At 44.3% G+C, this 13484-nt stretch overlaps 1 protein-coding gene across 1 annotated transcript in view; it reads right to left on the reverse strand.

Moving 5' to 3' along the window:
• Positions 1-13484, reverse strand: part of ppfibp2b (PPFIA binding protein 2b) — a 172310-nt gene that overhangs the window by 24978 nt on the left and 133848 nt on the right. The window contains exon 7 of the mRNA XM_079682416.1: positions 514-741. Within this exon, the coding sequence (XP_079538542.1) occupies positions 514-741 (228 nt within the window). The remainder of the gene's footprint in view (positions 1-513; positions 742-13484) is intronic.

Below are 13484 nucleotides of genomic sequence, written 5' to 3' on the forward strand. Positions count from 1 at the left end.
ACTTGGTTAGTAGAGAAAGTAACCACTGTCATGCAAGCAAACCACATCAAATCGGATAATGACACAATGCCTGGTCCAAGGCCCTACCAGCCAGTGGTTGAAATGTGTTTTTCCAAATGCTTCAAATGCTTGAGGAGTTGAGCGGAGAAAGCTGCAACTATTGCCCTCTTATATTCATGCAACCATTACAGTAGGTTACTCACATTACTTACTAGGTTTCCCTATGGTGTTACTGACTCATTCAACAACCTTAATAACTCCTCAGATGTATGGAAGTATTTGGAAAACCAATCAAAGTATCCATGTCTGCAAAAACCAGAGTAGAGAGTGACCCAAGCATCTTGTAGCGCACACACAGACATTCTGCAAAGAAACTACAAGAGCAGTGTTAGTTTGATTCAGTGGAAATGTCCAATACCGTGTGATGGGTGGACCGGTTAAAGTGAGAAGGGAGGAAGAGAAGAAATGGTGGGGAAGGAGTGAAAGATAAGTTCAGCCATTATGTCTCCCTACATGTACATTCTGTCCTCCATCGGGCCTCAGGGGGTCGGAGGCAGCCAGGCTCAGGTCTGAGCTGACTGACCCGGCCCCCAGGCTGTGGCCCGGGGGGTCGCTGCCTCTGGGTTGCCCCTGCTGGGCCTCCCTCTCCTCCAGTGCCCGTTTCTCCTGAATACGAGTGCTGATCTCTTCCTGAAACCTGCACATCTGCTCTTGAAGATCACTGATGAGATTTACCACACACTAGGAGGGACGGAGTAATGGGGGACAAATGAAGTAGAAGAGATTAATTGGTGAGACGAAGAGCAAAAAGAAGCGTCCCTTAATAAAAACATATATTTGTTTACCATAAGCGTAAACACATCCAATCTGCTACAGGAAAAGAGGGAGGACATTACGTTGTCTAGGTTTTTCTAGATTAACTGCAGCAAGAGGACAGTCCAGTTTGCAAGCAGAGAGGTGAGGAAGCAAACACTATCAGTCATGAGAGATTGCAGGTGGTGGGCTAGGGTTGGATTGTGATCTTCGGACTAACAGCACTCTTAATGAGGGAATGGATCATTGGGTCCAATTTATTCAGGGAGCTAAAAATCACTAATGTGTTTTAGAGGGTTTAAGATTGGACCTCAAGCAGTAATTAAATGTCAAACATTAAAAGGCTAACTTTTCATACGGATGTTTGATTTTAAACAAAGTTGACTTAATGACAACACTTAAGGGGTCAAAGTATTTTTGCAATATAAAAAGATCATAGCAGACATTCTTTACAGGATGAAAGCACTTCAGCAGACTGCAGTGTTGATATGGGAAGTACTGTTGTGGTGATGTACTCAATACATTTTCACATTATTTCTGCCAAAAATTCTGCTGATGTGATCTGTCTCCCAGTGGACCATCACAGCCTGTTAAACCTCTATGTGATAGCCCCACCCTGAAACTGGGCCTTGACCCAGAGTTTAGCCCCAGACGGAGAGAGTGTTTCTGCAGACAGATGGAGAGGAACAGCACACACACACAAACACACACAGAGCACAACAGAGGAAAGCAGAGACATGCCTGCCTCCGTGCCCCTGAAAAGAGGACACAAGAGCAGACATCCAGAGCCAGGTGAACACAAACACTTTGCCACACTTTTTTTCAAATGTTAGATTATACAACATAGCCTACAAAATGCCCCCCAAAACACATATACGCGCCCCTTTAAAAAATATTGCTGCCACCGCCCCCTGACGCTCTCCGAACTAGGCTCATTTAAAAATAAACGTGGATTTGTGTAAAAAAACACTTTTTCGGGGCTCGGGTGTTTTGTTTGATTTTAAACAAACAAAGTCTTGGCTTTCAGAATATGAAACTTTTATTTCCAAAATCACACGATAAATACATTTTTGAAGCTTGTAAAGGGAAGATGACATCTCTCACTCGCAATCTGCTCTTGCGCAGCGCAGCTTCCCCTCCCTCCGGCAGAAATTATGAGTGTAAGGCGTATAGTAATCATAGATAACACGGCAGGGTCCGTTACAGTTGGTTTTAATCTGATTTAAATCAAACAAAGTCTTGGCTTTCAGAAAATTAAGCTTGTTTCGGCAAATTCAGATGATAAATACAACTTTGAAGCTTGTAACGGCATAATTACAAACGGAGAACAGAGTAACTTAACGTCACAACAGGCATAACAACAGCCGGTGTTTCTCGTGTGTATTTTCCCCAGGAAACAAACACAATACACACAAATCGCAAAATTACACAAACACACGATACACACACACACACATACTCACGAGCTTCCCCCAGACCAGTAATCCAAATGATAATATCTTCGCTCCGCAGTATTTTGATCATTTGCTCCGCTAATAATCAATCAGATCGATGGATTCCAGAGAAGAGGAAACTTTAAAGGTCTTTTTCTCAAAATGATGACTCTGTAACAGTCATTATATAATTGTTGTCACTTCTGGGTATCCCGTGTGCCTGTTCTGTTGCTGATAGCTTATTATCTTAACTTAAATCAATAGTTTTAAAACTTTTGATCACGGCAACTGCCTGACATTGTAATCACACGTTACTACAGTTTAAGCACTCACAACTCTCCTTCTCTTAGCGACTGTAACTCCACAGTTGCCTTCACTCTTTTCGGGTTTGCTAACGGTAGCTACTTTAGCTTGATAGCTAGCCATGGCTCTTTCCCCACCCTCGGGTGCTATTTCCTGCTCTACCTGTCTCATGTTTGGTTACTTCCCTACCTCCTTTACTGGTACCGATACATGTGTTAAATGTAGTATAGTTGTTTGGTTGGAGGCGGGAATCTTAGCCATAGAAGCCCGGCTCCGCATCTTAGAAAGTAACTCAGCTACAGTAAAGCCCATGTTAGCCGGTGCGGACCGGCAAAAGGTAGCTCCTCTTAGCCGTCCCCCGGCAACTCCCGAGCAGCAGGGAGAGTGGATGACTGTTCTGAAGGGGCATAACACCAACCCGTTCACTTATCTAACAGATATTCCCCACTCAGCGAGGCACCCGCTGAGAAGTCAACTCTGGTTATTGGTAGCTCTATTATGAGATACGTGAATTTAGAGACCGAAGCGTCCACAGTCACATGCATTCCGGGGGCCAGAGCGGGCGACGTTGAGGCGCATCTTAAACTGCTGGCTAAGAATAAACGTAAATACAGTAGGATTGTTATTCACGTCGGTGGTAATGATGTTCGTTTACGCCAATCAGAATGCACCAAACTTAATGTGGCGTCGGTGTGTAGCTATGCTAAAACAATGTCGGACACCGTAATCTTCTCTGGTCCCCTCCACAATCTGATCAATGAAGACATGTATAGCCGCATGTCATCATTTGCCCAGCAAACAATGTGGGCTTCGTAAATAATTGGATAGCCTTCTGGGGAAAACCTGGTCTGATTGAGAGATGGCATTCATCCTACTTTGGAAGGTGCACATCTCATTTGGGCAAACATTTCAGGGCTATGTGGACGTAGTCCATGACAAACTGGAGTTGAGACCAGGAGGCGGAGTCGCAGTCTTACACGCTTCTCTGCACTCTCTCCTGGGCAGTCATCCATAGGAATCCCGAACCCAATAAAATACCCAATATTAACGGTGTGTGTGTCTGCCCAAGGCCAATTTAAAGTAAAACCTAATAGAGGTGTCACACTTAATAACCTAATAAAAGTAAATGTAACAACTACTACAGTGCAACAAAACAGGAAGATTAAATGTGGTCTCTTAAACATAAGATCTCTAGCATATAAAGCAATATTGGTCAATTATTTAGTATCAGATTATAATATTGATATATATGAGACATGAAGAATATGTCAGCATAAATGAGGCCACTCCACCCAGCCATATCAATAATCATATTGCCTGAGGCACAGGCCGAGGAGGTGGAGTTGCAGCCATCTTTGACTCAAATGTACTTATCAATACTAAACCAAAATTAAATGATACCTCCTTTGAAAGTCTTGTTTTTAGTCTTACGCATCCGACCTGGAAAACTTTGCAGCCAATCTTATTTGTTACAGTGTACCGTGCACCAGGTCCTTATTCAGAATTCTTATCAGAATTCTCTGAGTTTTTAACAACTTTGGTACAACAGATAAAGTAATTATCGTAGGTGACTTTAATATTCATGTTGACGATGATAAAAATAGCCTTACTGTTGCATTTAACTCTATATTAGATTATGTTGGTTTCTGTCAGAGTTTAAATAAACCAACCCACTGCTATAATCCCACTCTCGACCTTGTTCTCACTTATGGTATTGAAATTTAGCAACTATTAGTCGAACCGCATAATCCTGCTTTACCCGACCATTTCTTAGTAACTTTTGAAGTACTGTTACTAGACTACAAAGCATTAGCCAAAAGCTCCTGCAGCAGAAACCTATCTGTTAGTGCTATAGCCAAATTTAAGGAAGAGATTCCACCAATACTTAACTCGATAGCATGTCTGCATGTAGGGGAGGAAAATTATACAAAATGTACACCACCCCAAATTGATCATGTTGTTGATAGTGCTACAGATGCCCTGCGAATAAAATTAGACTCTGTTGCTCCTTTGAAAAAGAAGAAAATAAAACAACATAGATTAGCTCCATGGCATAATGCCGAAACCCGCAAAATAAAGCAAAAGTCGAAACAACTTGAAAGGATATGGCGTTCCACTAAACTTGAAGAATCTCGTTTAATTTGGCATATTACTCTCAATGAATATAAGAAAGCACTGCGTAAAGCGAGAGCAGCCTACTACTCTTCATTTATAGATGAGAATAAGAATAATGCAAGATTTCTTTTCAGCACTGTAGCCAGGCTGATAGAGAGCCACAGCTCTATTGAGCCTTCTATTCATTCCCATAGCACTCAGTAATAATGATTTTATGTGCTTTTTTAACGATAAAATTGTTACTCTTAGAAACAAAATTAATGACCTCTTGCCTTTGACCAGTATAGTGTTATCAACAGCTCCCGGCGTAACGTAAGTTATAATATTACACTAGATAGTAAACTAGAATGCTTTTCAGCCATAAACCTTGAACAATTAAATGAAATGATTCTCCCTTCTAAACCATGAACGTGTATCTTAGACCCGATTCCAACTAAGCTGTTGAAGGAAGTTTTTCCATTAATTAGTACTTCTTTATTAAATATTATGAATATGTCTTGATTATCAGGCTATGTTCCACAATCATTCAAAGTAGCAGTGATAAAACCGTTTCTTAAAAAGCACAACCTCGTTCCAGAGGTTTTAGCCAACTATAGACCTATTTCTAATAGGGCTGTCAGTCGATTAAAATATTTAATCGCATGATTGTCCATAGTTAATCGCGATTAATCGCAAATTAATCGCACATTTTATATCTGTTCTAAATGTAGGCTACCTTAGAGGAATATTTTTGTTTAAGTTTTTAATACTCTTATCAACATATGAGTGGACAAATATGCTTTATGCAAATGTTTATTATCATTTGAACAATGGCAAATATTCTCATGAATATTAAACACAACAACCTCTGAACATTACAAATATCCGCCTCAATTCAACCTGGAACCTCTCTCACTCAATAATACAATAGGCTACAAAGTGTGTGTGTGTGTGTCCGTTTCATATGCTGGAACGGGAGCTGCCTGGACGCTGCAATCATGTTGAGTGTGCTGACTTTTCGTACAATGTCCCACTGTCTGGCTACCTGCATAAAGTCAAGTGCTCGGTGCAGTTGTCGGCGAAATGTCGCTCCTCTGTTTTCGTTTAAACAGCTCCTTATATCCGTTAGCGCAGCTAACTAGCACCAGATGCTAACAACAACAATACACGTAAGGTCTCTCTCTCCCTCGCGCCACACATACACACACCCTCCCGGTCCTCCCGATGGCCAGTCGGTGCCTGCCGGTGAGCTTGGAAGTGTGGTCTGCCGCAAGCAGGCGGCAGGAGCGGGGCTGTCAGCATCAGCTTTTAGATGGTATTTTAAACTCGTTGCGCTCTGAAACTACGGGGCGGCAGAGGACAAAACATACACATGCGTTAATCGCGTTAAAATAATTAGTAGCGTTAATTTTTTTTGTGTTAACGCGTTATTAACCTGTTAAGCCCCGAGCCTGTTTTTCAGGTCTCAGGCTCGAAAATGACATTCCCAGAACAAATGACCATATTTTCCCTTCTAAAAGGGTTAAATTAATCATCTTTTTTCTCAAAGCAAGGTTACACCTGTGAGTTGGATGTAGAAGTGTCAGAATCAATATAGATGTTTTTATTTTAAAGTAAATTCAGATTGAACACAGTAAACATTTTTTAATTATTGTGTCCGTCCAAAAAAAAAACTACTTATATTGAAAACCACCCTTGAATGATGGGATGGTAGACTAAAAACTTTAGGAATACAAACTAAAACATATAATAAGTACCCTGTATCAAGATTGATGCAAAACAAGTTAAATTTGACCTTTTTAGAGAGATTTAGCAAACTACCTATGTTGCAAATGTATTATCTTTTCAATTTACACACGGCATCTTTTTCACGTCTGTCCGTCCTGGGAGAAGGATCCCTCCTCTGTTGCTCTCCCTGAGGTTTCTTCCATTTTACCCTTTAAACTGTGGGTTTTCTCTGGAAGTTTTTCCTTGTACGATGTGAGGGTCAAAGGACAGAGGGTGTCGTATTGTCATACTGATATTCTGTACACACTGTGAAGTCCACTGAGAAAAATGTAACAATTGTGATATTGGGCAATATAAATAAACATTGATTGACTGATTGATTGATTCCGGTGTGAACGCGATGGGCTCTTAGTTCCATGGGGGTAAGTGCTGGGAACTAAGTGCTGGGAACCAAGTACGGCAAAGTACTTGGTGTGAAAGCGGATACTGTGTTACACATTACATACAATCAGGGGCGTCACCTGGACCTGGAAACATTCGGGTCTTAGCCCACAGTGGCGGCAGCCGCGGCGCTACAGTGGAATTTTCTACTGCAACACTCCCCACAGGCACATACACAGTACACACGCGACTCTTACAATGAAGCCTCGATAATCAGCTCACAGCTTATAAGCAGGGCCAAAGCGCAATTTTTTATAAGTGGGGGCTAGGCTTGGGCGGTATGACGGTATTACGGTATACCAGGGTATTTCGAAATACCGTCGGTATGATTTTCAATACCGTGACGTCACAGACTGTGCGCCAAATCACAGATGCGTTTCATTCTATTACACTGACACGGAGTTTTGACAGGGACGACATTGGTTGTAATGCACAGCACGCGCCAGCAGAAGGCAGGGGAGGGCAGTCCGTCTTTCCCGCTCTCAGAGCCCAGCACAGAGCTGAGCTGAGCAAGATGGCGGCAGCATTTGCCGGCCCCGAACTCGGACAACTAGTAAAAAAGATAAATGCCTCTGCGCCTGTTTGGGACTATTTTGGGTTTACTCGTCGCCAGTGACTTCATCCAGCACAACGAGAGACAGAGGCACTTCTTTGGGAATGTTTAAGACGGGGTGAGTGAGTGTTGACATTTTTTAATCCTATGCAACTGGTGGATGGTTTTGTAGTCGAGGTCGGACGGTTTTAAAAACGAAAGCATTTACGTGCTAAACATTCACGCGAGTAATCCAATGAATCAAATGGAAATAAAGTTTTTAACACATGCACGGAATAATATTGCCAAACTAGTTAGTGAATATAGCAAACTTTATTCAATAAGTCAAGTATTTACTCCCGGAAAATGTTTATGTATGATGATATATTGTTAACTTAGCTCACTATGGAAACAACGTCGGACATCTACAAACGCGTCCTGTATCCGATCTCAAAATGTGCCATTTGCACAATGTGTCATGTATGCAGCCCTTTTTTTGCACTTGCGCGCACGTCGCGGCACTTTGCGAGCGTCTACCGGCTCGGGCTGCATTTTACACCGAACATATAATATACCGTTCGAAACATCTATTTGCCGCCGAACGCCACCTCACTCAAGTCGACCCAAGTCATACCGTCAGTGGCGGCTGGTGGAAAATATTTTTGGTGGGGCTGTTGATATAGTGAGTAAAAAATGTTTTTTTGGGAGAAATTACCCCTTAAATTGGGACTGATACCGTCATATACCGTATACCACGGTATGATGTCAGCAAGGTATGACGGTATGAAAAAAATGATACCGCCCATGCCTAGTGGGGGCGGACTTCACCTCCTCTAGGGGGATCCGGGGGGATGCTCCCCCGGGAAGATTTTTTTTTAAATATTGAAGTTAAAATCAGAAATCTGGTGCATACATCTCTCAACACCCATATAGAGAGAGAGATAGATAGATAGATATATTGATAGATATTGATAGTGACAGTCTGTAGTGAAGGAGCGCGCTCCCGCTCACGGGAGACTGCTCGCGCTGTGCTCCGCAGCTAACAGCTGTTTGCTTTTCACCCAACAACGACAACCGCCTCACGAAACGCGCTTCCGGGCCAGCGGGCCATTTATAATGTCGAGCCCTGTTAATATCATATGAAAAGCTGAGATTCTATTGGTATACGTTTCATCCCTGTGCGATCAAAACTCACTGTTCAATAAAATAACATTTTACCTTGAAAATCAATGCATTCTAATAGCGGGTCAATTTGACCCAGTGGCGGTTTTAGGTATACAAAGTGTTAAACTCTATTCTTGTTTTTCATTTATTCTCTCGGGCTGTCCATCTCATAAAGTTCAGATAGAAACTAGCTGTCAATAGGAATATCATTCAGAAGAATTATAATTTCATGCAAAAATCTGTCACAAAAAGAGGTTGCACATTTAAATTCAGGTGTTGTTATGGCAACGTCAGTGGCCAAACAGCCACATTTACTGCTGCAAATACGTTCAAACATGCTGTCGACACATAAAGCATTGGCAACTATGCCACCATTTTAGCTGACTTTTTCTCAGAAATACTGTCACATAACATCCATATATTTCAGTGCTAGGTTGATGCTTAGCTAAGCTAACTATGAAACACTTTAACTGACAGGACTCAGGATCAACTGTGTACTGTAAGGTAGCTTCTAGCTTCATGTCGAACAGTAAGTCAATATTTCCTAGAGATCTTTCTTTGAAAATAGGTAACGCTAAAAAACATTACCTTTAAATTGTATGACAAAGTGTTTATTTAATATCTCTGGCTAGCTATAGCTACTTGCTAAAGGTTTAGCTTACCCCCGCGATTCAAAGTAACGTCAACGTAGCTGTAATTTATGCTTTGCTTACATGTTCGCATAGCTTCGAAGTTTATTGACATTTACATAACTTGTTTACCTGGCTCAAGTGGTGGCTCTGGTGTTGTTGTGTGAGCCACCACTTGAGAATTTTCGTCTTTTTTAAGAATTTATTTTCTTATGTCCATCTTCAAAAACTCTGAGTCCGACTGACAGTTTAAACATGTCACAGCTCACAGGATAGGTACCTGTCAGCCAATAAGACAGATGTTTATTTCCATTCAACTCTCTGGTTGGTCTGGTATACTCTCTGTCATGTCTCGCAAATTATGTTAGTTAGTTTTTGTCTTGGTCTAGTGATTTTCCCCTTTATTTTTGAATAGTAACCTTCCCTCTCGTTTCAGATACTCTGACCTCCCTTCCTTGTGTGTCTCCCACTCCTGTGATTGTCGACCCCGCCCCTGATTGTTTCCACCTGTTCTCCATTACCTGGTGTATTTATTGTCCTCGTCTCCCTTTGTCCTGTGCCAGTTCGTTTCGTTCCTTGTGACTACCACCAGCATTAGCAATCCAGGATTAACCCCAAGCAGAGCTTTGAGCCACGTCTTGTTTAAGTATTTTTGTTGTTCATGCTCCTAGTGTTTTTCCTCTTTAAGAGTGATTTTGTTTTTGTACCACTATCGTTGAGCTTTGGTTTGAATAAAACCTTTCTTTTGTTAAATTCTGTGAGTTGTGCATTTGAGTTCATACCCGTTTAATCAGTCGTACAGTACAAACTGGCCTAAACATGAACCCAGCCGACTCTGAACAGCTGAGAGCAGCGCTTCGCTCTCAGGGAGGCCGCCTCGCTCAACAGGAGGATCAGTTAACGGCCATCCAGCAGGGAGTATCACACGTCACAGACAGCCAGAGGGAGTTCGAGTCATCTGTTACAAACCAGATTAACCACCTGGCGGGGCAGATCCACCACCTGCTCGCTCACCTCAAGACTGAGCCCTCACACCCACCTCCGGCCGGACCCGAAGCGAATGCGGACCCGGCGCCCGCTTCCCACACCGTGTCAATCCGCCTGGCTCCGCCTGAGAAGTTTTCCGGGGAATCCCATGACTGCCGTCCATTCCTGGTGAATTGCAGCTTACATTATAGCCAACTACCGACAGCCTTTCCCACGGAGAGATCCAAGGTGGCTTTTATGATTTCCCATCTCACCGGACGAGCGGCGGCGTGGGCTACGGCTGAATGGTCACGTGACTCGCCGATATGCGAGTCTTTGGGACAGTTTACGGACTCCCTGACGAACATTTTTGACCACACGTCCCCAGGCAGGGAAGCAGCTCGGGCTCTTTACAAGTTAAGTCAAGGAAGACGCAGTGTGTCAGACTACGCAGTGGAATTTCGCACCATTGCGGCCGATAGTGGCTGGAATTCTTCTGCTTTGTTCGATGCCTTTATTAATGGGCTTTCTGACCCTATTAAGGATCAGCTGGCACCCTTGGATCTGCCAGTGGAACTAGACTCTGTCATTGCCATGTCCATAAGGATTGATAACAGACTTGCTGAGAGGAAACGGGAGAAGGACAGGGCTGCACTACCCTATTTCCACCCTAGAGGGCACTCCTACTCTTCTCACTCTCAGGAGACTGCCATGCCACGTTCCTCTTTCCTTCCATCCCAGAGATCAGCGTCCCCCAACAAGGCCGAGGAGCCAATGCAGCTGGGACGTGCCAAGCTGTCCACGGAGGAGCGGCGGCGCCGCCTGCTGGAGGGAAGATGTTTTTACTGCGGTCAACAAGGTCATCTTCTCTCTGGATGCCCGGTAAAAGACGGGGCTCACCAGTGAAAGGGAGGGCACTGGTGAGCCGTCTTTCCACGGCAGACTCTCCTCCCCGCAAGTTGACCAACATAAAGGTAATCTGCCATGAAAGAAGTAACTCTCAAAAAGTGTTAATTGACTCTGGGGCTGACGAAAGCCTGATGGATTGGGGATTAGCTCATGAACTGAGACTTAATACTGAACTTTTGTCGTCCCCTTTGAAAGCCAGTGCTCTGGATGGCAAACTTCTATTTCATGTCACACACAAGACCGAACCCGTCACTATCATGATTGATGATCATTGTGAACTCATGTCGTTTCACCTGTTTAATTCTGCTCAACATCCTCTCATCCTAGGTTTTCCCTGGCTAACCAAGCATAACCCCTATGTTGATTGGCGGTCAGGTAAAATTAAGGGGTGGGGGCAGGAGTGTTCACAGGATTGTTTTAAGTGTGTGGGAAACATGGCAGTAGGAGGGGTTTCTGGGGAATGTAGTACCGATCGGGTTACTAATACTCAACATAGCCTGGACCGCAAGAATCAAACCCCAGATTTAACTTCTGTTCCCCCCTGTTACGATGACCTGGCCAAGGTATTTTGTAAAGTGAGCGCCACCTCCCTTCCTCCTCATAGGCCGTATGATTGTGCCATCAATCTGTTACCTGGGGCTCCAATTCCGAAGGGTAGGTTATACTCCATCTCGGGTCCGGAGAAGGAGGCTATGAAGGAGTACATTGACACCTCTCTTCGTGCAGGTCTGATCCGCCCGTCTTCCTCCCGGGCTGGGGCGGGTTTTTTCTTTGTGGGAAAAAAGGACGGGTCCCTTAGGCCATGCATTGATTATTCTCCTTTAAATGACATTACGGTAAAGAACAGGTATCCTCTCCCCCTCATGGCTACTGCTTTTGAACAACTTCAAGACTCTAAAATTTTTACCAAGTTAGACTTGCGTAATGCCTACCATCTGGTGAGAATTTGTGAGGGGGATGAGTGGAAGACTGGTTTTAACACACCCACAGGGCACTATGAGTATCTCGTCATGCCATTTGGTCTCACCAATGCTCCAGGAGTTTTTCAAGCACTCATTAACGATGTTTTAAGGGAGTTTTTAAACCGTTTTGTGTTTGTATATCTTGACGATATTTTAATATACTCACCTGACAAAGACTCTCATGTTCACCATGTACGTCAGGTCCTCCAAAAACTCCTGGAGAACAAACTGTATGTGAAGGCAGAGAAATGTGAGTTTCATGCTAAGACTGTATCCTTCCTAGGGTTTATCATAGCTCCTGGTCTGATCCAGATGGACCCGGCCAAAATCAGTGCGGTGGCTAAGTGGCCTACGCCAGACAACCGCAAGGGGGTGCAACGTTTTCTGGGCTTTGCTAACTTTTACAGGCGCTTCATCAGAAGTTTCAGCGCCATTGCTTCTCCCCTTCATGTTCTCACGTCCCCTCAGGTGCCTTTTGTATGGTCTCCTCAGGCCGAGGAGGCTTTCCGCCGTTTCAAGGAGAGGTTCACCTCAGCCCCCATCCTCATCATCCCCGACCCAACTCGTCATTTCGTTGTAGAGGTTGACGCCTCAAATGAAGGGGTGGGGGCTGTCCTGTCGCAGCGGTCCAAGGAAGACAACAAACTTCATCCCTGTGCCTTTCTCTCCAAGAAACTCTCCTCTGCAGAGCGGAACTACGACGTGGGGAACCATGAGTTGTTGGCGGTAAAGATTGCTCTGGAGGAATGGAGACATTGGTTGGAGGGGGCTCAGCTCCCTTTTATAGTGTGGACCGACCACAAGAATCTCGAGTACATTAGGAAGGCTAAAAGACTAAATTCTCGCCAATCAAGATGGTCTCTGTTTTTTAACCGTTTTAACTTCACTCTGTCTTACAGGCCGGGGTCCCAGAATGCCAAGCCGGATGCCCTGTCCTGTTTGTTTGACCTCGAGCCGGTTGCCAAGAAGCCTGAATCCATCCTGCCACTGAACCGTGTGGTAGGGGCGGTCACTTGGCAAATAGAATCTGTGGTGAAGCAAGCTAACGGTGAGAGCCCAGCATCTAGTGGTTGTCCGCCAAACCGTCTGTTTGTGCCTGTTACTGTACGTCCACAGGTCGTCCATTGGGCTCACTCATCGCTGCTCACCTGCCATCCTGGCGTCAAGAGGACCATATTCTTTATCAAGCAACGTTTTTGGTGGAGATCCATGGAGCGTGAGGTCCGGGAGTATGTGGAGGCCTGTCCTGTCTGCGCCCGCAACAAGACATCCTCCAGGGCACAGATGGGGCTGCTCCAGCCGCTTCCGGTTCCCAGCCGGCCCTGGTCTGAGATTTCCGTGGATTTCGTCACTGGGCTCCCAATGTCAGAAGGTAACACCACCGTACTCACGGTGGTGGACCGTTTTTCTAAGATGGTTCATTATATTGCCTTACCCAAGCTGCCATCTGCCAAAGAGACGGCAGAGATCATGATGACTCATGTGTTCCGTATCCATGGTTTCCCCAAAG

Source organism: Notothenia rossii, assembly GCF_949606895.1.
Source record: "Notothenia rossii genome assembly, chromosome: 5".
NCBI lineage: Eukaryota > Metazoa > Chordata > Actinopteri > Perciformes > Nototheniidae > Notothenia > Notothenia rossii.